At 38.9% G+C, this 25,846-nt stretch overlaps 1 protein-coding gene across 2 annotated transcripts; it reads left to right on the forward strand.

The window, feature by feature from the left end:
* Window positions 1-25,510, forward strand: MMS19 (MMS19 homolog, cytosolic iron-sulfur assembly component). Of its 2 annotated transcripts, XM_063307015.1 has the most exons (31): window positions 1-169; window positions 4,510-4,558; window positions 7,595-7,695; window positions 9,125-9,210; window positions 10,629-10,703; window positions 11,554-11,623; window positions 11,707-11,835; window positions 12,519-12,580; window positions 12,773-12,859; window positions 13,897-13,971; window positions 14,128-14,205; window positions 14,485-14,623; window positions 14,946-15,100; window positions 15,321-15,399; window positions 17,310-17,435; window positions 17,707-17,788; window positions 18,697-18,794; window positions 19,003-19,131; window positions 20,225-20,380; window positions 20,752-20,851; window positions 21,038-21,140; window positions 21,463-21,540; window positions 21,799-21,925; window positions 22,092-22,192; window positions 22,269-22,325; window positions 22,419-22,605; window positions 22,934-23,016; window positions 23,146-23,310; window positions 23,406-23,465; window positions 23,572-23,672; window positions 23,921-25,510. In XM_063307015.1, exons 1-31 carry the CDS (start codon window positions 76-78, stop codon window positions 23,946-23,948), a joined length of 3,060 nt encoding a protein of 1,019 aa, XP_063163085.1. In that variant the 5' UTR covers window positions 1-75; the 3' UTR covers window positions 23,949-25,510. The 2 variants fall into 2 exon arrangements, with proteins under 2 accessions (XP_063163085.1, XP_063163086.1); XM_063307016.1 differs by lacking the exons at window positions 1-169; window positions 4,510-4,558; window positions 7,595-7,695; ... (6 more) ...; window positions 13,897-13,971; window positions 14,128-14,205 and having other exon boundaries at window positions 14,568-14,674.
* Window positions 25,511-25,846: the final 336 nt, after the last annotated feature.

Raw genomic sequence — 25,846 nt, forward strand, 5'->3', positions numbered from 1 at the left:
TACCCCGGTACACGTGATAGAGGGGACGCGCACGCGCGGTTGGAGTTTTTCCCACCCCTCTTTTTTCAGGTTATCATGGCGGCTGGAGGGGCTCATGCTGGAATAGGAAAACCTGCCTCCCTGTTACAGGACTGGGAATGGGAAAACGCGGCCAGACAGGCGGCGGAAGGTATGGTCAGGGAACGCATGTGGATAGAAATGGCGTGGAGATGAGCACGCGTCCTTCGGCGGTGAATGCAGAAAACGAGATGGGATTTGTCGGGCAAGAAGGAAGCAGTGTAGGGCTTGCACAGGGCTTCGAAGTAGATGGTAAATGAGATGGAGAGGAACGGAACATGGTCGAGATTAGGTCAGGAGAAAAGGAGAGACGCTGAAGTTAGGTGTGTGGATGAAGAGCCGTCTTCGGAAATTAGTTCAGTGGCGTAATTCAGTGGTATTCTTAAAAATAAATTAATCCTGGCGTTTATAGAGTGGCCTTCCCCCATCTGTAGTAGATGCATTTTATCCGCCTCTGTATGGGACTCGAGCAGTTATAGCCAATTGAAGTTGGGCACAAGCAAGATTTGCTTAAGGCTGAGAAATTAGTATTGTAGGGTATTGCACGTGTTATTTTTGGTAGGGGCAAAATCGAATAACAGTTTTTCTTCTAAAGTAACCTTCCCCGACTTGGTTTTCTTCAAAAGTGTTGAACTACATATGAACGGGAGGAAAGGGGTTTTAAGAAAGGATAATGAAGATACATGTAAATATTGTTGACATGTTGTCATAAAGTTCTGTGCTATGAGGGGGAAATGATTTAATCTTAATTCAGATGATTATTTGTGGTGTTGCATTCTCTGAAATACATGATGGAAATGAGGCTGCATGAAGTGTGCTTTTTAGCATTTGCCAGGTGGACAGATGTATTCCACTGTGTATTTTTAGTTTCGGGAAAAGTGGTAAAGTTCTAGCTGTGCAGTCAATTGTAGCAACCAGTCATATTGTAGTATGAGTACTGGTTACAGCCCAGATCAAGTTATGTGGATACCATGATGTTCCTCTAACCATAACTGTTGGTTCTTCTTACTGTTGTAACTAGTTAAGTCAATAACTGTTTGCCCTGTTGCAAACAGTTATTTGACCCCACTCTTTATTTACAAAAGAGACTGCATCAATGGGTGTTTGGCTTTCCAATCCACGCATATATTTCTTGATGTCAGGCTTGATTAGAAACTATGAGAAAACATATGTTTGTGGTTTGGTTTAATACATCAGATTTTAGCAGTCTGAACTGGAACTTCTTCTCATTTTGCTTAAGAAGAAAAAGTGGGATCAATTGATCGTGGGACTTTGTCATGTGTTTTGGAGCTCATTACCAATAAATAACAACAGGACCAAACAGCGATGGGTATTACTTCTAGCTGGGCATGGAAGAGGTACTGTAAATCCTTGATTTAATGGACTTAATGGTTTAGCAGACTTCAGATACAACAGCAAAAATAAGTTTTTTTAAGCTAAGCTTCTGTGCCTTCATAAAATTCTGTTTACCATATTATGCATGGGAAAAATAGGCATAAAATCCCATTCCAATTTTATGCACATGTAAAATGTGTAAAATACATGTTTATAAAATCCCATTTGGATTGAACAAACATTCTGTTTTCTCAGACACTCCTTTCTCTGATCAGTCTGTTAAATCAAGGGTTAGGCTGTATCTTGAAAGTGAGTGAAATAACTCACTTGCTTTCCTTAACTTTCAATTTAGGTAGTTGAGAACAATACACCTCTCTATTTTCTACTGACAGTATTCTACAACAGAATATACTGTAGGCAATGCATAATGCATATTCTGCTCTTAGTTTCTGCTTATTTATTGGGGAAAGTTGAAAATGTCCCCAAAACTATAAATTTTCCTGGTCAGTCAGGGTGCTCTGGAACTCACTCTTGCCTTTCTTGCTAGTTATTTTGGTGACCAGGCTGGGAGCCTGCATATGGGATTATTTTACTAATGAGAGGATACACTTCTGAAGTATATGACTCCAAAATACATCTGAGAGGAGGAAATGACTGCAATAAGAAATTTGATAAAAATATGCTCTGGTTGAATTCTTCCTTTTTTTAAAAAAAGGCCTCTGCTGGCTTCTCGAGATATTTTTTACATTCAGAAAAGAGCTGTTGGAAACTAGTGATTGTGGTTTTCAAAGAGACGTTAAGTAAACAAATCCTGTAGCTCTTTTCTTAGTAAACCTGCATTAATAAAATAGGTAAAATGCATTACCTACAATGATTATTTAGCAGCATATTAGCTATTCAATGAATTCAGTGCTGAGCTGGATTCTGAAAAGATTCTGTACAACATTCCTATTCCTATTGTAAATTAGTAAATTTTATTTGTAATTTGTTTCTTTTTTTTTCCATGTGCAAGTTTCCCCACTGCTAATAAGATAATGCAGTTGTTCAGTGAAGATTATTGATATTCTGACCTTGTTGGTATCAATACATATTTTTCCTGATTTTACAAGTTTAACATTTCAATTTTCAAATCATATGACTTGAGTATACTGTAAACAAGTGTATGGCACAAAGATAGTAGGCACATATGAAAGGTTAAAAAAAATTACAGTGCAGGCCTAAGCTTTAATCTCCTATTTGCCTGAGATGAGAGGCAAACCTGCATAACCATTACAAGATGGGCTTCGAGTCTAGTTCTAAGGAACTGGTGCTATGACTTGACTCCATATTTCCAAGACTCATGAAGAGCTGAAGGCAAAGTTCTTATATATGTACTTGCTACTAGTGCTATAGAAGCACAATATTAATGACCACTGTCTATTTGGATGTCTGATCTTTTGGGAATGAAAGAGGATAAGGACATTTATTGGAGGAGAATAGCTATATTTTGAACCTGGGTAATTAGGTCATGTAATGTTTTTTCCTTGGATGTTTAGATACCTTTTTTTTTGTCTGCATAAAACTAAAATATATTGTCATGAAAATGTCACATTTAAGAATAGTAAGGCAATGCTTGCCTTAAAATATTCAGTTTTTTACAAATAAGTATATAATAATAGTTTTTTCCTGCTAACTTGAGCCTATGGAGGATACTTGAGTGATCTGACAAGCTACTTTCCCAAGGAAAGTAGTAATTCTAGATGAAAAGCTAAGGAAATCTAGTGAACTTTGCCCTCTTGTAAGAGTTGCTGATGTTTCTGTTTACTATCACCGTAGCTTCTATTATACTTGTTTAATAAGTTTTTAAAGAGGTTATGTAAGTACCTAATTGGTTTGTCTTGACAGGTCCATGAAATGATCTGCATGGTATCTCAGATAGTACAAGTAGGCTGAAAACCTCAAAATTCCTATATAGCTTATTCTTACAATCTGGTTACCTTAAAGATATGTGGGAATATATACAGTACTGTACATACCAACAGTTCACTAATTTATTTGGTTCTCGTCAGTGTCAAGTGATTTGAGCAAAGACTGTCTTGTTTTGTGTTGCTGAACAGGCAGTATGTTTAGCAATAGTCATTTTTGGTGGCTATTTTTTCAAGGATATCCCAGGATCTCTTCTAGTGTCAGATGATACAAATAGAAGTACATTATAGTGATTGCTTTTATCTGAGGCAAAGCATTATGGCAACAAAATAAGAATAAATTAGTCTTGTGTTAAGCACTAGCATAACCATAGATGGTCAAGAATTGTAAGGAGCAGGTGAGAGGTCTGGTAGAGTAATGTGGGGTGCTTTGTCTCTTCCTTATGCCCAGCACTGAAAACAAGCTAAAAGCACAGGAAGGTCCTTCCTCTGTTTCCCATATAAAATGAGGTCTCAGAAAGCTGACCAGTTTTTCTAAAATAGCATCTTCATGGTTAGCATAAATGTTTCTCAACTTGTGATTGTATGAAGCTATGTTCTCACAACCTGAATGATCCATCCTTTTGTCTCCCCCAGTCACCTGACTCACCTTTGAATGTCAATAACACACAACACAGGCACTGCTATGGATAGACTCAGCGGGCTTATTCATCCCCACCTCTTTCTAATCCTTTTTACCCCCTTGTGGTCATAAGGATGAAAAGTGGCAAACAGACAGCAACAGTAGTTCTTTGAAAAAACAGGGCTTCTTTAGGGTGTCACCTCACTCTCAAAGAGTGAGGACAATTGACTGATTCCATAGTAAGTAGCTTGTATGATATAAGGTGACTTAGGTTAACCCTAAGCAAGATTGAATCAGTTGGGTGCAAAATCTCAGCCTTTCTAGGTTAATTAAGTGGGATATTTATGCAGGAGAGAGATAGTACAACATGCCTGCCTTTTCATACATGACCCAGTTAAGCATATCATCTGAATTGGGCCAGTAAGACAGTCTTTGCTTCATGAAACATAGTGTCTTAATTGGCCATGCTGTTAATTGAACAAGTACTGAGTGACAGGTTACACTGGGCTTTAAAGTGCATGTATTCCCTTGTTTTTTTTCCTGTGTAAAAATTGAAATAGAAATTAACTATTTCAATTCCTTTTCTCTTAGGAGTAAAGGCTGGGACATGCTCCATCTTAGATGTTGTGGAAACCTTGGGGTAAGTAGAACACTGCAACAGTTCTCTGCTCTAGAAAGTATATATGCTGGTGTCCAGTATATCTCTATATTATTACAGCAATGGACCAACATAAAGAAGGATATTAATTTTCTATTTTTAAAATTTAAAAAAATCAGTCTGATTGAATGATGCCGTCAGTGAAAGTTGGCAAAAAGCAGGTGTGTTTGAATCAGAAATAGCTCTGAGGACAACCATAACAAAAAAAGAGAACCTTGCCCATTTCCTTCTATATTTAAGTCACTAAACATTCTTGTTTACTTCATCTTGTAATTTTTTCTTTGAGAGTTTTTTCTGCAGTCTTTGTTTAGCACTGATGTATACTGTGCTATCCAAACTAATGTAGTATGAGGGATACTTAAATCTTCAAAAGTGTACTTTAATTCATGTAATATGCACAAAGAGATTAGATATAATACTCTCTTTGTACATATACTATACAATACTATTCCAAAATTAAGATTTGGTTTTACTAGAGCTAAAAGAGCTGGGATATTGAGGTAGAATAAAGGACAGATGGGTGGGGAGTGATGGAGGGAAGATCAGATGGACTTAGATGGGTATGCCATAGTTGAATTCAAGTGTGATAATGATTATAGGGAGGACGGTGGTGGGAAGATTTGGCTAGGGGGCTGGCACACAGATCATGCAGAGGAGGAGGGCCAGCGTGTGCCCCTTAAGACTTCTCTGGATTTGTTGTGGCCAAAACCCAGATGAAACTAAATGACTGGATCATGACCTGCCTGGAATGGTTTGGCCAAACCTCTGACACACAGTGTGTTTAGTCTATGCAAAATACTTTTTTCTCTCTCTGTGAACTGTTAATGATATCTTCCATAAGAATACTTTTATTGAATGGCTAGCTTCTGGATTTTAAAAATTACCTTATGTGATACCCTGTTCTTTTCATGAATAGAAATGGTTTTTGTCCTTCCTGTCATTATTTGGAAAAGGCGGGATCATGTGGATGTTTCTTCACTGTTGAATGAGAAACTGAGCTGTATGTTATGGCATATCCTTCACTTCTGTTTCATACTATCACCAAACTCAATGTGGTACATGTTCCTACTCACCTGTGTTTGCTATTATTAGGCATTTTGGAAGTTACACAAATTGTAGCTCATTGCATATCAGCCTAAAAACTATCTTCCATTCTGTTCCAGGTACCTAGAAAATAATTACTCTTTAACTTCATAGGATTGCTTTTATAATAAAAATGCATAAAATGACTGTTCTTGTCTAAACTTAGGGGAAAAAAAGATTGTAGGGAGTGAATGTAAGGAAAATAATGTAATGACACAGAACACGATCATGCTAATTAACTTGATTTCTCGGGGGGAAGGAGCATATAAAATTATGAGGCTTCCAGAACTCTGAAGTTGTAAGACTTTGAAACTGATTGCTTTATGCTGGTTATATACAGAATATTTTAAAATGCTGTTTAACACAGCTGTTTCTCTTTGGTTACAAGTGTTCTTAATCTCTTCCGTATTTTAAGTTTCCCTGGATAGAAATGCTTTTGAGTCATTCTGAGCATATAACAGTAGGATTAGACTAACATCATGAATGTATTTTCCTTGCCAGCTGGCAGGTCTCAGACATTTCCAGTACACTTCCCTCATGTAGTGCAGACATTTCCGTGAGAAGTCATAGCTTTTTGTCACACAGAAATCTTTCTTCCGGGGACAGAAAATTTGACTCTTTTAAATCTTAAGAAAAATCAGGAGAAGGGAATTGAGATAGTTGTTTCTGGGCCAAAGTTAAAGAAAGGAAGGACTACAGTAACATTGTTCCCCCAGAGCCTCAGATTTAAGTTAGAATTTTCAGATACAAGGAAGCAGGGAATCCTTGCTTCAAGAAAAATGGCTATTTTTGTAAAAAAAAATGGTTACACGTCCCAGCCAGGATTTGCTTTAGATTGTTTCTTTACTTTTATTCTGTGTAGTGCTAAGTCAAAGATAATTGTGGATTTTTAAAATTTTTGTTTCTCTGTATAAGCAGTGAATTCTACATAATTTCAGCTGTCAGGCTCAGCATGAGGATATTTGTATGTATAATCTTCATGAGCTGTAATAAATTGAACTCCCTGCAACATCTCTTTCAAGATTCTGCCAAGAAATTCCTATTTTGTAGCAGATCAGCATCATCTTATGATCTCCCTGAAAGTTTTCTTTTGCATTGTCTTGTAAATTTTCAGGTCATTTACTGAACCTGAACAAGACAATTCTGTAAATCCTTTTCTACAATATTGAATGTATGCGTTTTAAGGTATAATGTGAAAATGCAATTTTATATCTTTTTTTTTTAAACAAAGTTAGAGAAAGAGCTGACTTTGCTACTCATACACTTCTATGCTCCATTGCTGGGAGGGATCATTAGTGAAATTATTTTCATTTAATCACTAGAAAGGTAACACAGGTTTTGAGAGTTCTATCACTCTTACAGACTAGGGATAGGGGGATGACATCAGCTGAGATGCCCCCAAAAGATAGGTGGTGTCAACAGGAGTTATCAAGCTACTACCTCAAAGCAGGAAGTGGAATTAGGGTGTGAAAGCCCAGAGGGCTTCTGGTGGGAGATGTTTGAGAGCTCCAGCTTTCCAGACTACAGGCTCACTCATTCTGCTGCCCCTAAGGAACAGTAGCTGGCTACTCAGCCAAGACACTGTTTATCAACAGCCAAATAAAAGGGAGGGAATTGGTCGCTTAGATGACCACTTTTGGGTGGGCCCCAGAAAAGCTCTGAATTAGTCAGAGAATGTAGTAAGGACATCTCAAAGAACGTTTCTTGCCCGAAAGGATTAAAGAAAGAATGTGGCAGTGGAGGATCAGAAAATATATGTACATGCTAACAGTGATTTGTTATCAGGGCAAATTCTAATGCAATATGATTATAATTATGACTGATCAAGTAAGAGAAGTCTCCCCGCTCCAACTCTTTCCTGGTAATACAATATTTTTCTCCTTTCCTACTTGTATGGTTCTTAAACATTTCCTCAATTTTTTGTTTCTAATACAGATCCCCTCTTAAGAATGAAGATCCTCAAGTGCGGGCCCAGGGCATTCAAGTGCTCTCTGAGGTCCTCCTACAGTGTTACTCCCTCCTCCAAGAGCAGGAAGGTGGGACAAATATAATCCTCATAGTGAGCTAGATTTCCTCTCTATGCACAGAACTTGTCTCAGCTTTTACTCAGTGTTGTGATCAGGAGCATATGTGTAGGCAGATATAATTCAATGACTTGGTAGTCTTTGACATGTGTTGTACCCTTTTGGGCCAAAAATGGGCTGTAGGGTCATACATACATACATATATATTAGAGAGAATGTTTTAATGTTATGTGGGTTTTTTGGTTTATTGTTTGTTTTTGTGTTGGACACTGTCATGTTCATCGTTTCAATGTTCTGTATACATCGGCAATCATTACAGACACCACCCAGAGTCTTACTCTCTGAGAGTTGGGTGGCCCTTTAAATCCATTAAATAAATTCATTAACAACCCCCATCTTTATGAATGCTTAAACTTGCCTTAAACTGTAATTTACTTTTTAGCTTATCTTGCCTTTGTGGCCGTTCTGAGTGCCTGAAGGCATTTAGATGCACTGTGCCACTATTAACTAGTGGGTATATGATAAACAATTCTGTTTATTTGGAGAAGATGAAGAAGCATCTTAGATGTTAAACAATATCTCATATGCATTTGGAGCATAGTTGAAGACTAGGGCTATTCGGCATTTTGAATTTGAAGGCAAAACGGTACTTTGGAGTGAGAGCAGAGCTCTATTGTGTGTCAGCTGTGATAGGCAGCTGCACAGTCCCTGGGAAAATCACATTGCTGTAATAGTGTGTACCCCTGCATACTTCAGTGCATCTTTTTGCTTTGAAATCTAAAGCACTGCATGCCTCTACTAAAGAGTGGGGTGGATAATTTGTAATTTTAACAGGGCAGTGAACTGTAATGACACAAAGAGAAGGGTGGTTGGTTGAATTGTTTGGCTGTCCTGGATTGAGAATCCATTATGAATTTTGGAATTTTTGACTGTATCTGCAAACATACAGTATATAAACTGGATTCTGTCCTGGAGACATAGATTCGTGCCATCCCTGACAGTGCTGATCACTGAGTATTTTCTCAAGGTCTCCACTTCTTAATGTGGCTTACAGCTGTCTGGAGAGAACATTCCTTCCTGTGTTTGCCACCCTAAGAACAAATGATTGGAACTGTGATTCTGCACTGAGGAGTGTGGTTTGTGATCAGTGGTTGTTTACTTGCGGTTTGCCTTCTGGAGATTTTCTTTGTTACAGGGACTCTATATTTATCTATCATCACCAAATGTTTTGATGAATGTGCAAGTACCCAAGGGAAGAGGACTCAATATGTGATACTTCTTTATTGTCCATTTCTGTCCTGTGGTTCCAAGCCTGACCAACGCGTCAGTTTGTCACATTTAATTCCCATTTTGTGATATGAAAACTTGCTTACTAATAAAGCATAGTGACTAACAATGTTTTATATTGTTAATTATAGTAATGTTAATGTTTTTATTACAGTGACCCACCTTGTCTTGTTCTATGAGAATCGTCTGAAAGATAATCACCTTGTTATTCCTTCTGTGCTGCAGGGACTGAATGCTTTGGTGAGAATTTGCAATCAGTGATACGTAGTCCATTTTGTGGAATTTCCAGGGTCCAAGTGACAACAGGCAGTCTTTTGGTGGCTGAGAGCCACTCTTAAAATGCTGGAGGGGACCAAGGGTAGCAGTAGGTGGGATGATGATGTAAAATGGTTGGGATGTTGTCTCATATATGGACAGAACTGAGGGGTTTTTTTTCCCTAGAAGTTGAGGCTTCTTTTTTTAACACAAGTATCTGTTAGGACTTACTCTGTAGTTTGGTGTGTTGAAAATGGTAGAAAAACACTATGAATGTTGGCAGTTGCAAAACTAGTGCCAGAGAGGTCTCGGGCTGCAGAACAGAGGTGGGGGGGGGGTGCTCCCTGAACTCAGCAGCTGGGGTGTATGAACTGAGATGTTCTAAGGGTGGGAGTGGCAGCTCTGGCTCGTTTAACTTAGGCCAATCGAAATTGCTGTGGGAGCAACTAATTAATGTAGACAAATAACAATTTTGGGGGAAAATTCTTAGTATATATCAGGTCCTATTGTGCAGTGCTTATTTCTTTCAATGTAAACCTATTTTGTCTGTTTCTATGGTGGTAGGTGGTGGAATTTTACAGTTTGGAAAGAAGTCTTCAGTAGTAGGCTTTCTTTATGTCTTAAATACATGGCATTTGGAAGCCCAGAGTGAACAGAAATCATGTTAAAAGTTAATTGGAGTTCAAAATTTTCTTACATTTACTTTCAACAAAACATGTGTATCTCAAAAATATCACAAGCAATAAATAATAATTTTTAATATGTCCTATGAACATGCTTAACAGAAGTTTATAGAGATGAGAGATAACATGCTAAATCTGCCCTGCAATCCATTACTGCTTTTTTGGAAGGGCAAAGAAAAGATGAACGAATAGAGTATTTTGAACAATGAATAAGATATGCACAAGGAGAGGGTCTCTGGGTAAAACTGTAAGGGACTGAAAATAAAAAAAAGTCAAAAATAAATAATAAGGCAAAGTATATTGGTACTAACAATATGTTGCTGATTCTGAGTCTGTCTTCCACTGATCTGAGACTCACTGAAGAAAGTTCAGAAAGAAAATCTCTCGTGGAAGAAGGTTACTTAAAAAAAAAAATTTAGAAATATTTTATGAAGTTTCTAAAATTGTGAGCAAAACAGTAATGTGTACTAAATGATTTAGTCTAAAAATGAAATTGGGAACTATCTTTGAATACTGATGGATATATATTCAGATTATTATTAAGAAACATGTATACCTTTTCTATAGAAATAATAGAATCCTCCTGACAGAGATTTATGACTTAATCATGATTTAAATCAAACCTACTTTGCTGAGGCCTTGAGTCTGTTCCTGGAAGTTACTGCAGATAGCCAACTCTTAATGAAGGTGGCCATTTACCATAAATTTTCTTGTCTTTAGAGCAAGTGTGTAGTGCTAGCTCCAGGACTGGCAGTGTCTGTTCTCAAAGCTATCTTCCAGGAGGTTCATGTTCAGGTGAGCATGGGAAGTCCTTTACATTCTGTATATGTAGTTTAACATTCCTTTCCACAACCAGTATTATTGAGCTGGTTATATAGCATCTTGTACCTGCTATGCTTGCAATGATTCACATGAGTATGTAGCTAGGGTCTGTCTTCTGTATTGGTGTCAGGGACTGAATACATCACATTCTGCTAAAGAACCTTTATAGTCCTATCCTTTGCAAGTTGAATTCTTGATGAATCCCCTGATATTGTTAAAGAGTGGTCTCACATGGTCTGTTCAATGGCTGTGGCATATACAATGCAGATATGACTTATTAGATGTCAGTTCAAATCAGTTTGTTCCATAAACCTGCTTAGTTGCCTTTAGTATGTTCTTTCTTACATTCTATTTCTTGAATGATGTCCTTATTTGATAGGATAGTTAAAGCAGGGACAGAACGAGGCTGTATAACTTCTCTGAGCCTTGAGATTAAATCTAAAACTATTAGCATTACATGTCTTACTGTTTGAATATGTATGGGTAGAAGTTCTTGTGTCCAGTACACTTCCATTGGAACTAAAATGTCTTGGGGTTCACAAGGGGCAGCAACGTATATAGAGCTGCACTGGGACTAAAAACGAGAGAAAGAAATGGAATGGAGAAAAATTCTGACCACCTCCGCACTAGTACAGATTGCAGGTGTAAGCTTTGACTTGCATTTAATAAATATGAATTGTCCTCTGTGGCAGAAGATAAAGTACAAATAAACTTATCTTAGAAGAAATGGAAATAAGAATGAAGCTAATAAAATATTCTAGGAATATGTGAATGTAATAATGATTTATTTTCATAGCCGTGCTTTTCATATGTTTTGATTTAGTCTTTGCTACAGTTGGATCGCCATAGAGTCTACAGTATCATCACTAACTTCATGAGCAACCAAGAGGCGGGTAAGAAGAATACATTTGGAAGTAATTGAGTGACATGTCCAGCTCAAAAACGCTGGGATCTTATTTGCTTCTTTCTTTCACAGAGTTAAAAAGTTTGGGTGCTGATTTCACCTTGGGCTTCATCCAGGTGATGGATGGAGAGAAGGACCCACGCAACCTGTTAATAGCCTTCCAGATTGTTCGAGACATCATTGTAAAGGGCTATGCACTAGGTAAATTCAACTCAGGGTGAAGCTGATCATCCAAAGAAAACACTGTGATACCCATTATAGCATGTGCAAAATGTATTAATCCAGGAATGAACTATTTGGAGAACTCCAGAATATTCAGTTTCTTTTCAGATCATGCCATTGGAGGGGCATGCTGTTCACTGGTTTTCAGAAGCATGTCCTTCAAACCAGAAGCTGTTTGAGTTGTTCCAAATGAAACAAGTGTGTTTCATGCCAGTTTACCTCTCAGAATATCTCAAAACATTTCCAGTTTGGACAATTTGTTTCTGAAAACTGTCAATTAGCCCTCTGAATGGCATGGTCCAAATGAAAACAGAATGTTCTGGAACTTTCTGGCGAGGGCTATACCCAGAATGGAAGATTTTGGAAATCTCTCATTCTTACCTCTGAGTTGTGAGAATATATTCTTGGGAGGGGGAATACTGAACATGGAAGGTAGCTAAAATACACTTAAATTAAAAACAACTGAATCAAAGCTGTAGATTGTCTTATGTCAAACTCTAAGACTGATCTCCTGAGTTGTGGGTAATCACAATTATACCACCAGGTGAACTGCAAATACATTGCCTGTCTAGAGTTTGAACCTGTGTTATTTGCTGTGACTTAATGTGAAATTGTAACTATGTACACGCAGAGGTGGTCATACTGTTACATTTAATTTGCAGGACCCTTTGCAGAAGAGCTGTTTGAGGTGACTTCCTGCTACTTCCCTATTGACTTTACACCTGTGAGTGAATTGTTCTGATGACAAACCTGTCTTCTAACTAGTTTTCATATTGAAATATGGGTGCTGAAACATAACATTATAATGTCTGTTATGAAGGATATTTGAATGAAGAGGGCTTTATTCAGCATACCCAGGGTGGGTGGGTGAACAAGGTGGCTTTCATAAATTTTTTGATCTCTGATTTTGTTCTAGCCCCCCAATGATCCTCATGGAATCCAAAGAGAAGACCTGATTTTCAGTCTGCGGGCAGTGCTGACCTCTACCTCTGTTTTTGCTGAAGTATGACAGTTGCGTTCAGCAGTTGGGGATGTCGGATAATGGGAAAAGGGACATGAATTTTTGTGACAGTTTGTTTTTCTCTTAAATTATAGTAACGCTTATTGTTACAGTGCTTTTCAAGTAAACTGTAACTGTCCTGCTGTCTCCCTTCCTGATTCACACTGATGTTCCTTATTACAGCTTTGATATTCTCACTCTGTTAAGACAGCTTTTCATTTATTGGACTTGCTTTTAGCCTAAAGAGAAGGAGGGAGAGAGGCAAAAATAACACTTTTTCTGAGCCTTTTGGAATTCCAGCACCTTAGTCAGCCTGTTCTTTCCCAGTACAGCAGCCTTTTTCACCAGCTAGTTTGTTCTGCAGATCTTCTGATCCTGCTTGCTCCTGCTGGGGCTTCAGCTGCAGATTCCTCCCCCAACTACTGTATGCTTGGATTCACACAACACAAATACAACACCAGCAACATCCATCAATCTCCACCATTGCCTAACATATCTGCCTTTTTATACATTGCTCACAGGTATCCTAATTAGTCAAGAAGCTTCTCGGTGTCTACATGTTACTTTGCATGGACTTGGCAAATAGAAAAAAGCCCTCAGCCTTGGGACCAATCTATAATACCCATATTCAGATCATTTCATCCTGCCACAAGAGGCAGAAAATAAATCCGTTAATACTGATCTTTGGCAAAGATTTCTGATTCTTAATTTGTTAATAGCAAGGGAAATTGCTGCTAGTAAAATCACCTTCACGCCTAACTTCTGGTAACTTACATGCATGTATCCATTGGTTTTCTTGGCATGATACGGAAGTGGTTTAGTATTGTCTTCTTCCAGAATATTTAGTGATGACCTGGCATAGCCTACAGCACTGGAATTCCTAGCTGGTCTCCAATCCTGGTACTAACCAGGGCTGACTCTGCTTAGCTTTTAGATTAGCCAAGGTTGGCTGAGTCATGCTACCTGCTGAAGCCCAATACACATCTTAAATATATATTGTATCTCCAAAATGTGCCTCTCAATACTGTTTTCTCCTACAGTTCCTACTGCCATTGCTCATTGAGAAAATAGACTCTGATGTGCAAAGTGCCAAGCTGGATTCCCTGCAAACCCTGGTAAGAGCGCTCAGCAGTGATAATTAAATTTGCCTGTGAGCCATGGGAATTAGTTTTCCTTTATGCCCAAATGGTGGAAGGTATTAGTGGTGGGATTGCTTCTTACCTGGCAGTTAACACACACAGCTAATTATTTCTATGTGGATCTCCTTACAGACTGCTGCTTGCAAGATCTATGGGCATAAAGAACTGAAGGAATTCCTCCCTAGCCTCTGGTCATCCTTACGCACAGAAGTGAGAGGGATGAGCATTCAGGGGCGCGGGGAGGGGCATGGACTGAGCTTCCTGATCTGTTCCCACTCTGCCTTTCTGAGGACCTATTACAAGAGTCACTTGAGACTTTATACAGTTTTATAGTGAACAGTTGGGAATGGTATAATGTTTAAAGAAGCTGTAGAGAAAAATGGGAGAAAGAGATTAAGCTTGTTTTTTAAGAACTTGCTGGGGTATTGGTCAAATATATCCACTATAGTAAGACAAGGATGTCTCACTCCACGGTCACCTTTTTTATAGGTGTTCCAGACAGCAAGTGAGAAGATAGAAGCAGAATGCTTGTCTGCTTTGCGAGCTCTGTCAGCATGTCTGTCCCGTTTGGTGCTTGGATCTGATGATGAGGATCTTCTGGATTCCTTCCTTAGAGGGGTTCTGCAAGGTAACCCCTGAAGAGTATACCTGTTCTATTGGCTTTTCAGTCCTATGATAGGTATTCTGTTCTTCCTTCTTGAAGTGATGTTTGGAAGAAGTAAACACCTTGTAGAGAAAATAGTTCATTCTAATGTTACAGTCATAATTTGGCTTACAGCACTAAAGAAAAAGAGAAGCTGCTTTAAAGTATCAGGAAATAAGATGCAGAGAACACTTTTTTTTATTAAACTTTAATGCTGTTGGCAATCAGCATCCTAGTGGAATAAATAAAATGCTGATGCTGCTTCATAAGGCATGCTATTTCTCCTAAGCAATCTTGTTTATTTCAGATTGCAGACACCATCTATGTGAGCCTGACATGAAACTGGTATGGCCAAGTGCCAAGCTCTTGCAGGCAGCTGCAGGAGCTTCTTTGCGGGCTTATTACCAGGTCACAAGCAGCATACTTCCTTTGCTGTTGGAACAGTACGCCAAGCATGAGCAGGTGAGGAGAAACTGGAGTGGAATCCATTGTATTGAAGAGTGGGGACAAAAAGTCATGGAAATCCAGACTCAGTTTAGAGAAGGTTTTGTGGCAGTTCTACCATGCCCTAGGTTTGTAGTTGGGCTGGACTCCAATTTAGAGCAAAAGTCTGCATGTCTTGTCTTTTCCTCTATCTAGGGGAGTTTCTCCAATCTATCTGTGTCCTCTTGATCTCTTGTAGAGTAGTCAGCACAGGACAGTCTTGGAGGTGTTGCTTGGTTTCTTGGAGCTACGGCAAATGTGGGGCCCTGAGGAGGAAGGTGAGCTGGCTTCTTAGTTACCTTGTAGGACAAAACTTTCTTTTACTTGAATATCCTGCTAACAAGACTGTTCCTTAACAGCTTCCTTAGATTATTGTGTCTTCGTGTTGCCCAGAGGTATGTTCTGTAGAGATAAATGATTTTCATCCATTGGGATTGAGCAGTAGTCTGCTGAGTGAGGAGGAAGACTGGGAAGAAAGAGGAGACACAGGGAAATTTCTAGCCTTTGCAATTATTGAGATAAAATTCTAGAAAACATATATATCAAAAATCACTGAGCTTCGTTATGAGTGTAATCTTTCAGGGGCTGCATGCCAGCATCAGCCATCTATGTACTCGCCATATATAATTATTTAAATCTCTTTTTATATCTCATCCTCCCATTTCTCTCCTGCCTGTCCCCAGCCACTAGGCCAAGAAGATGCATTCCAATTGTATGAATGGGATCTTCTTTTTAGCCTGTCACATGGAGGAAGCAAGAAGGGGAGATCGGGAGCTGGATCCCAAGACTTATGGGGGAGTGACATTGTCCAAAAGTTTTTCTAGGGCCTCTATGACAGTTGATTCCAAGTGACTAACCTTGTTCAGTGTAAGAAATTCAAATGTGTATTTTTCACATTCAGATGGTATTTTTTTATATGAAACTTTTTAAAAACATAGTCACTTTATGGTCTACAAGCTGATAGCAAAGAATAAAAGTTTCAGTACAGAAAACAGAGATACTGAAATAAAAAAAAAGCATAGAAACATCAGAAGGAGGAACTTCCAGTAGCACCTTTTCCCCTTCTCTTCCATTGTCCCTAGCTACTAATCACTACTTAAGTATTTGTACTTTTCTTGAAATACTGATGGTTGCTTATAGTTAGTGTAATAATTTTGTCTGATATTTTTAATTGCTGCCTTAACTCTTTTTCTTAAAAACCTTATTCCAGATATCTAAGCCTGCCTTGCTATGTGATTAATCATATGTAAGGGAGCCATTCCTGCTTGAGTTTAGCTAAAGTTCTGTTATGAATATATATAGTCAGTTTTGCCATTGCTGCATATTCTCCGATTTTGGTTTCTCATTCTTGCATTGTTGGCTGAGTTTCATTTTTCCAGTGTTGTACCATATTGGTTTTTGCTGCTATCAGCATGTACCTTAATAGGGATACTTTTGCTTATGCTCTCTAGAATTATTCCTAATAAAAATATGTATGGTTTGAATTCAAATTTTATTTTAAACATTTTTTAAAATCTTTTGGTATATTTCTTTCCAATACTTTTGGGGTTTTTTTTAACATAACCACCACATGAGTATAATGTTCCTTTTTTGTTACAGCATTTCCAGTATTTGTTATTGTATGATTTATCCATCTTGTTAATCACTAATAGGGGGATATATATGTGTGTGCGCGCGCGCGTTTGTGTGTAATTTTTCTACCAATTTTCCCTCAAATTGTAGCTTGGAATGAATTTTATTGTTCTTTCCTATAGCTCATCACTTTGCTCCACTGTAATTACTTCTTTGAAGTTTTGCATCCATTTTATCATACAGGTTTTAATTTGTTCTGTCTCCATATTATATTTCATTAACAATTTATAGATGCATCTCAGTAGATGTTCTTGTCTATCTAAGCATTTGAAATTCTATCATCTTTCTCAAGGTGCCTCCTCCTTTCTGGAGATCACTTTTTATTCTTCCAGTAATTTGTAGGTAAGGTGGTATTGTTTATTACCTAGAACTTTAGATGGTTTTCACTTCCCTAGAATTAAAATTTTTCTGCAACTCTCTCAGACCACTGGTTAGAAACTGAAGCTTATCATTATTGTAGCAATGCTACCGGAAACGTTGTTTCTAGCTTTGAGTATCTGATATACTCAAGATGGTTAACGCTGCATGTAACTCTCTCTTTCTGCCTTCTGTACAGACAAAAGTCCTCTGCTTTCTTGCAAAGACTCTCTGTGTTCTACAGTGTTTTCTGCCCTTACCGAGCCCAATATTCAACTTCAGTTGATTGGGATCCAGGTTCTGACGTTTCTAGGATCTCTTCAAGGTATGTGTTGTTCTTTGGTTTAAAATGGCATTCCTAGAAGGTAGAGGAGAGATCATGTACTTTTTCCTCTGAAGTGCATTTTTTAGAGGCTAGTCCGTATAGATATGTCTGGTTTGCTGGCTGGCATGTTTCCTAGCTTTAATTGGCAAACAGCTGAGCTTCGAGCAAATTGATGCCATTCTAATGGACTTTGTATATGTTGCAGTTATGTGGATAGATGGATAGACCCCAAGAAGTAGAATATGATATAGCAAAAGCTTTCCTGTTTTAGAGCTTCTGGACCTTGCAGATGTGGAAAAGCTTGCCGATCGCTTTGCACAGTTCATCCTGCATGGAAAGGATTCCCAGATCAGGTTAGGATGATCTTCTTGACACAGTAACCATTGTTGGGTTTTTCCAGAATTGCTGAAAAGTGTTTATCCTTTTCGCAATATTGGGTATTTCATTAATAGTTTACTTGCAAATAGTAAACAGAGTTCACCACTTATGTCTAACTGTAAATTCTTCAATTTGGGATTTCCTTATCCTGATCTAAGATTTTTACACATATTGATTAACAGAAAAGGGCCTTTCTAATATGGCTGTTGTGATCCCATTTGATTCCTCATATTTGGTTTGTAGGGCCATTCCTTAGATATTAATTGGAGTCTGAATATTATAGGCTGGGTTCACACAATATGATAAATTTAAACCTTGGTAAACAAACAAACAAACAAAAAAGTGGTTGCTGTGCTCACATAACAAGCTATGCCTAAAGAAGTAAACCATGTTGTGGCTCATTGTGAAGTCCTGGTTCCCATAGCATGCTAAAGTAATGGCTGGGTTCACATAAAATGCCTAACCACAGACCTCATTTTGCCTAGATTAGTATGTTATGGAACTTGGCCAGTAGCGTTATTAATAATTTTTCCATAGAAGCACCAATTAATTCAGTTAAGTTTTCAATTGCTCTGGCCACCATCTAACCCATTCAGTATGCCATGTATCAAAGCCTGTCAAATTCTTTGATAATATTTCTAGTAGTGTGAAAACCCCTATCCTCTACTGCCAGGTTTTTAGCCTAACACTGCTGGATGGAATTTAGCAAAATTTAGGCATTTGGCATCACTCAGTTGTTCAGAGAGCTTACAGTAAAACTGATGTTTATAAAACCTCATACATGGAAAACATAACATTACAGTTGCAAAAATCAGATCCCCACAGAATGATCTGGGTGTTTTATGATGGCAGTTCATTCTTGCTTTTTTCTGTATCTCCTTAGTTTGGCAGCTATGGATGCTGCTGGCACCCTTGCTCCTGTCTACCCAGAGGTCTTCAGCAAGTGTTTGGTTCGGAAGCTTTCAGAAGCATTGGAGTCAGGTAGAATTCCTTCCAATGGTTACCTTTGTTAGTAGTTGTGCAGAAGTGCTGATTCCCTGCCTGAGTTGCTTAATAGTCATCAATGCATTGTAAATAGATTTATTGTAAATAACCTTAACCTGTATATGGAAGGTTCCTGGTTCTGTCCTGAGAAAGACAAGTACTTCTGGCAAACTCCCTTCTAATTATTGTGTTCGATGTGTTTCAGAACTTCAGGAGGACGGTAGTTCATCCCATCAGAAACATCTCCGAGCTCTGGCAGCAGTGTCCACCCATCCTGGTATTGTAAGGGAAACCATTCCTATCCTCTTGCAGCACCTCCAGAAGATTCAGAAAGGTAATACTTTAAATAACATTACTGGAATTTGGGGAGAGCGAACTTCATCTTATGTTTGAGGTTGTATTAGAAAGACCCAGCATTTCTGCAAGGATGGTGCTCTAAAAGGTGGAAGGGCTTGTGCTTGTATAGCCTCTTTCCCGGGGTAGAGCATGAACTGTGAAATTCTAAGTGTCCTCCTAAAGTCATTGTTCTGTAATTATAAATAGCAGGACTTAAAATTTTGGACTAATTCCAAACTTCCTATGATATTGTTATTGTTATTATTAATTCAATTTGTATGGCCACCCATCTCATTTAGCGATTCTGGGCAGCTCACAACAGGTAAAAATGTTAAATCATTGTTAAATCATTGTTAAACAATAATTTATTGTTAAAAACAATAAATAATTGTTAAATAAATAAATAACAAAAACAATAAATAATATTCAAATATTTCCATGATGCAGTGCAGCAGCTGAGCAGACATACCCTTTGTTCATCTACAAAGTATAAGTACAGGCTGGGAAAATAAGAGATAACAAACTTTTCACAGCAAGAGACATTTTCTTATCGGAAAGGGGGAGACAAAGTCAAACAGTGAGGGAGAAGTGCTGTCAGGAATATTTGTTACAGCCTATTCTTATGGTGTAATTTCTTCAAACAAATTACTACCTTATTTATTAAACCTCACATCTTGGTTTATTAAGCTGAGAAATCATTTTTAAGACTAGGTGCACCACAGGTTTCACCTTGAAATATTCCAGTCTAAAAATGGTGGTCTGAGCATTGTCAGTTACAAACAAAACAAATACGTTTTGAGAGTTTGGTTCTGAGGTCAGTACTCGTTAAAGACTGGCTGTTTTGAGTGGACTCATTTCATAGGAATTAGAAACTTTCTGCTTTCTCGCTCACTTGCAATGGAGAGGAGCAAAATGGTTGCAGGTGTAGCTTTTTTGCAAATGGTGCACTTTTAGTCATTATGCCAGAGAGTGGTAATTCAACCACAAACAATGTATTGGTCATTTTCCAAATAATTGCAATCAATATTACAACCCCCTTTTTTTTTTAGTACTATGGGTTGTCGGTTTTAAAATTACTTGTTTTTTTGCAGGCAAAATGCCAGCAAACAATCATTCAGTGGTATCTGTGTGCCACGGTTTGCAGCAGGTTGCCCTGCAGTGCCAGGAAAGTGCTCAGACATATTGGTACTTCCATCAGGCTGTGGTTCCCTGCTTGCTAGGCTTAGCAGTGCAGGCTGCTTTGCAAGGTAAGATGGCAGAAATACCCACAGGTCTCCCACCCTCTCAGTTAAAGCAGTGCCTGTATGTAAGGTTGGGCTGTTTTTTCCTAGTCCTAGATTGACTTGATTAATGATATTATTTGTCTTTATGCTTCTGAGTTCTGAGCAAAAGGGGAGATGAGGCTATATGTGTCTAGATCCATTGTTTTCCATATGTTGGGCTGGCCTTTATTCCTCCTTCACCTGCTCAGAGCTGCTTCTTGTGTTATAATTTCTTCTCTGTGAAACAGCCATTAACAGGTAATACATTGGAAGGACCCCTGAAAATAACTAATAAGAACTGACAATTTTGGGACCCGTCTCCCCACACACATCCCCATTTCCGTTATCCCTTTCAGAAAATTCCCACACAACACCAGACAAAGTTCTGTTGACAGAAGAAGCTTTATCATCCATGGTATCGGTCATCAGCGCTGCCTGCACGCACTTAAGCCCAGAGTGAGTAATGGGTCCCTTCCTGTGGTTTCTGATGCCGTACAATTTAGTATTTCTTTTGGATAAGGCTGGGTTTCTGCCTGACTTAGATCCAAGATTAGGAGAGGTCTTGGTGATATCTCTCACTACTCTTCTTGACATTTCTGTGCATTAAGATAGTGTCAATTATATCTCATTATATCATGGCAGGTTGGCTTCCCCGAGTGTGTCCAAAGTGGTATCCCTCTTCCTAGATGGAGAACTTTCCTTCTTGCCTGGAAACAATTATCCCAGCCCTTTCCAGCCCTTTCAGGTATTTGAGCCTAATCCCTGGCAGCTATTTATTTGGTTTCTATTCTGTCTTTATTTGGTACAACTCAAGGTGATGTATATAAGGCTTCCTGCTTCTGTTTTCCCCACTACACCAACCTCTTGAAGTAAGTTTTGCTAAGAGAGAGTGACTGGCCCAGAATCACCCAGCCAGCTTCTGTGCCTAAGGGAGGACTAGAACTCATGATCTCCTGATTTCTAGTCCAGCACCTTAACCGCTACACCAAACTGGCTGTGTATGGAAAAGCATGACTAGAAGTTTCAGGGTAGCCTCAGTAATAAAAATGATGTTGTCTTCTCTACAGGATGGACCATGTCCAGGGGCAGCCCAAAGAAGACTTGTTGCTCTCCTTATGGCCTTTGTATGCTCACTGCCAAAAACAGTGAGTCCTGGGGAGAATATTCAATGTGGCTTTAGAACATGGGATGGGGTAATTTATGGTCTTTCAGATATTACTCTCAGCTCCCCATTTCTAATCAACATTGCTGGTGATGAGGATTCTAGGAATTGCAGGTTAGGAACATTTGGAAATCTACTTGAGAGTAGATTTGCACTATGTGATGCCAAGGTGAGATGCCAGCGTGTGGGTGGAAAGTTTATTGTTACCTTCCTTCTTCTCCAAGGTCTGCTTTCCTTGCAGGTGGCAATTCCTCAGCAGGATCGGTTGTTGCATGAGTTACTAGCTCTTAGCTGCACCTGTGACTGCCCGTTCACTGCTACAGCTGCTGCCAAATGCTTCGCAGGATTGATTAACAAATACCCAGAAGGTAATAGCTGGAAAGAACAATGAATGCCCTAGAATTCTGGGATTAGGGTGGTATTCTCATACTATTGAAACCCTAAAACTGGACTGTGCTAGACATTATGCAGTTTAACTGTTAGAAAAAGTTACACAGGGGTAACAGTTGGTCACTATGCTTCTACTGTTTTCAGGGCCACACTTAGATCAGCTCTTGGAAACAGCCATAAAAATGCTGGAGCAAGGCTTGAATGAAGGTCCCTGTCAACACCAGGCCCTCACTCTGCTGTTGTGGGTAAGTTTGCATAATGTTGCATGAATACCCAACCTTCCTCCCTGCTAGAGTTTAATGTATCTTTTTTTCCTTGCAGGTGAGTAAAGCTTTGTTGCTACGCTACCACCCATTAATCACACAGCTGACTGACAAGGTGAGCTCCAGAGGAAATCTGGGATTGTCATAAAGACCCAATGCCTTGGCCTCTTCCTCCATTAAACACTTTCTGCCCTTGTTTGCCCTACAGCTACTCCAGCTTTTGGGGGACACTGTTCTTGGCCCTGCAGTGGGAGATGGCTTTGCCTTGCTCATGGCTGATTCTGCAGATGTATTGGGCAAGAGCTGTCATGCTGAGGTGCGCCTCATGTTCCGCCAGCGTTTCTTCACAGATTGTGTGCCACAGCTGGTGCAAAGTTTCCACATAGCCACTCCTGGTAAGGGATTCTTCAGTCTCATGTTTTACTAAAAGAATTTCCTGGGCAGGTATATTTCCTCCATAGGAGAAGAGGAACTTCATGCTTTTTCCTGCTTTGTTTGTTTCTTGCAAGGTTTGGGCTATTATTGCTTGAGGGGCAGACCAGAGAATTTGCAGCCTTAATTGGTCGGCTCCACGATTACAGAGAGAATTGAGAAATAGAAGAATGAGGTGGCTTTCTTTTTACTGCCAGCAAGTGTTTTCACTATAGGCCTCTGTCTGTGGCTGTTTGAGCCAGTTGCAAATGGACTTAAAAAATCTTACCTGGACTGCCTTTTTCTTCCTAGATGTGAAACCAAATTACCTGAAAGGCCTGTCTCACATACTGAATCACCTGCCCAAGCCGGTGCTTGTGACAGAGCTGCCTACAGTGAGTGTGAAATGGTGACCAAGGCTCTGGTGCTAAGAACTCTTTACCTCTTGGGGGGTTAACTAGATCCATGTGTATGATAGTAAGGGAAATGTGACCTTTCTCTCTCTCATTTGCCTATTCCCACAGTTGCTGCCTCTGTTGCTGGAGTCTCTGTCATGTCCTGACCATGTGGTCCAGCTTTCAACTTTACATTGTCTAAAGCCATTGCTACTTGATGCCCCTCATGTTATGCATCTCCACATTGACACACTTGTGGGCAAGTTTCTTAACCTAACAGACAATCGTGCCATGGTGAGTAGAGTACTATTTACTTTCTCAGTTTATTCCTTCCTTTACTGTCTGGAAGGAGCTTAGAAAGTTAATTGCGTGCCTTTTATGTGTTGCAGGCAATCCGTATTGCTGCACTTCAGTGCCTCCATGCACTTGCCTCCTTACCTACCCCAGTGGTAAGTGGTGGAAGCATTTGTGGCTGGTAATTTGCCACTTCATCTCCCTCATTAGTGGGGCTTTAGTGGAGACCTTGTTAAAGTGGTGCTTTCCGATTCTTGTCAGGTGATCCCCTTCAAGCCACGAGTCATTCGAGCATTGGCCAAGCCTTTGGATGACAAGAAGCGCCTTGTACGTAAAGAAGCTGTTGTAGCACGGGGAGAATGGTAAGGTTTGCATTTTTCTTCAGTACTGTTCCTCATGTTTTTAACAGTAGCCCTGATCATCTAGGTGGTCTTGATAGTAGTGCTTAAAAAGCTACTGTAATTGAATTGGAGGAGCCCATCATGCAATGCTGAAGTGCCCTGAATCATTTGTCTTTGATAATGAACATTGGGAGGCATGCTTTGGAGTGTCTACCATCCTTTCCTCCTCTTCTCCTCTAAATCTGTGATCTGTTCTTCCTTCTCCTCAGGTTTTTGCTTGGAACACCTGGCAGGTGAAACGTCGCTCTGTGAATCCTGACTGACAATCTTAAGTGATGTTTGCCTTGGACCAATTTTCTTGCAGTTCAGCAAAGCTTTGGACAAAAGTGAAGGAGTTTCCTTCTTTTTTAGGCATGGACTGCCCTTTCTATAGGCTGCTGGAATCCTAACCACAGTGGTTGCAACCAACAAGCCCCACTTTTTACTGCAGTGCAGTAAGGCATAGAGATAGCAGAATCTCCTGCATGCAACATATGGGGTTAGAAGAATAAATAACCTATTTGTTGACAGCTTCTGGAGAAGATGCCTCTTACAGGAAAGAAGTGAACAGGCATAGTGAGTTCACTTCTGCGATTCTTCATCATGCTGCTTGAGTGATGGGTTTTTACATTCTAATTTAGTGGTATAAAAATTAACCACTAGAAACCATAGCTAGTATCTACTATATGAGTTCCAGCAATTTTCATCTATAGACCTTTTTACCAACTGAAAAACACATGTAGCCATGAGCAAAATAAATTAGAATTTACAGAAATTATAAAATATTCAGAAGTATTCTAAATACAAATGGTAAGAACTATTGAAAGGGTTATTTAGAAAGTCTTTTAGCTGTCTTGGATAGTTATGTTTGAGAAAATACAAACTGGTGAAAGCAAGGGTAGACTCATTTAGAGTGCTGAGAACATTTTACAATATGGTTGGTTAACAATAGGAATGCGGCATTCTATAAAACAGTTTACCAGAAATAGGTTGCTACTTGCTATCCCATTGCTATTCCTGCTTAACTTTTTTTTTTTTTTTTGGTAGTATGATGAATGCTTCAGAAGTGCTGGGCTGCAGTTACTCGCCATTTTTTTTCTCTAAGAATACCTTTGGAGCTGAGAAGTATTACAGAAACAAAAATGACTAAGTATGTTGCTGTAAGCTAGCCTTCAATTTAATTATTTTAATAAAAAATACCTGAAATAAACTAAATAAAGCAGGGAGGATGCTAAGGGAAGTATGAGTACAATATCACCTACTACACTGATTTGTACTGTTCCAAGCTAGCTAGTTCAATTTTTAGAACATCAGGATGAAACTGTTTAGATGTAAAATTGGCAACATCTAATTCTTATTTATTAGTGCTGTTTTTATAAACATTTCCTATTCAGTCTAGTTTTTAAAAAGCCTTACCTGTGGAATACTTCCCTACTGTAAAAGACACTGTTACAGAAACAGAAGGCAGCAGGGTTTCCCTGATTTAGTAATGTTGAAGAACAACTTATAAATGAATATAGCAGAACTGCAACAGAAAATGGGTAATATAGGCCTGCACAGTGATCAGGATAGTATATACTACTGTATTAGGAAAAAGCTGCACTTCACAAAAGGTGACAAGAGGTTCACTATTGCTGTCTACTCTTTTAAGATATTGGAATATAAGGCCCGGAAGGACTGCTGAAAAGTTCTATTTTAAAAGATCACAACATTTCAACTACAATTTTTTTTTTTTTTTTACTTACAATAGATTTTGGGTGCTCTGTTCATTCAATATAGATCAATTGATAAATTGTGGGGCTCCAGGCTTAAACACTTGACTACTTGGTTACAGTATTCTGAGTAACTGCTTATCTGGTGCTTTTTTGGTAAACAGCTGGAGAAATGCAAGGGTGTGTGTGTCATTTTTGCCTCAAAAAAAGAAAAAAAAAGTTGTACTAGCCAATAGTGCCAGGTTATGATTTTTAGTGTACTATATCAGAAGGGATACCTCTACACTCCTGTCTCTTTAAATGACCTTGTTAAGTGTGTTGTGCAAACATACCTTATATGTTCTAGAGGTGCAGTTGAACTGTAGCTATTGAAACACTAACTTGTCCCCCTTACTTGAATAACAGCTTGCTGAACATAGCCTAGATAGGGGGGGTTGGTAATGG

Source organism: Candoia aspera, chromosome 6, assembly GCF_035149785.1.
Source record: "Candoia aspera isolate rCanAsp1 chromosome 6, rCanAsp1.hap2, whole genome shotgun sequence".
Classification (NCBI taxonomy): Eukaryota; Metazoa; Chordata; class Lepidosauria; order Squamata; family Boidae; genus Candoia; species Candoia aspera.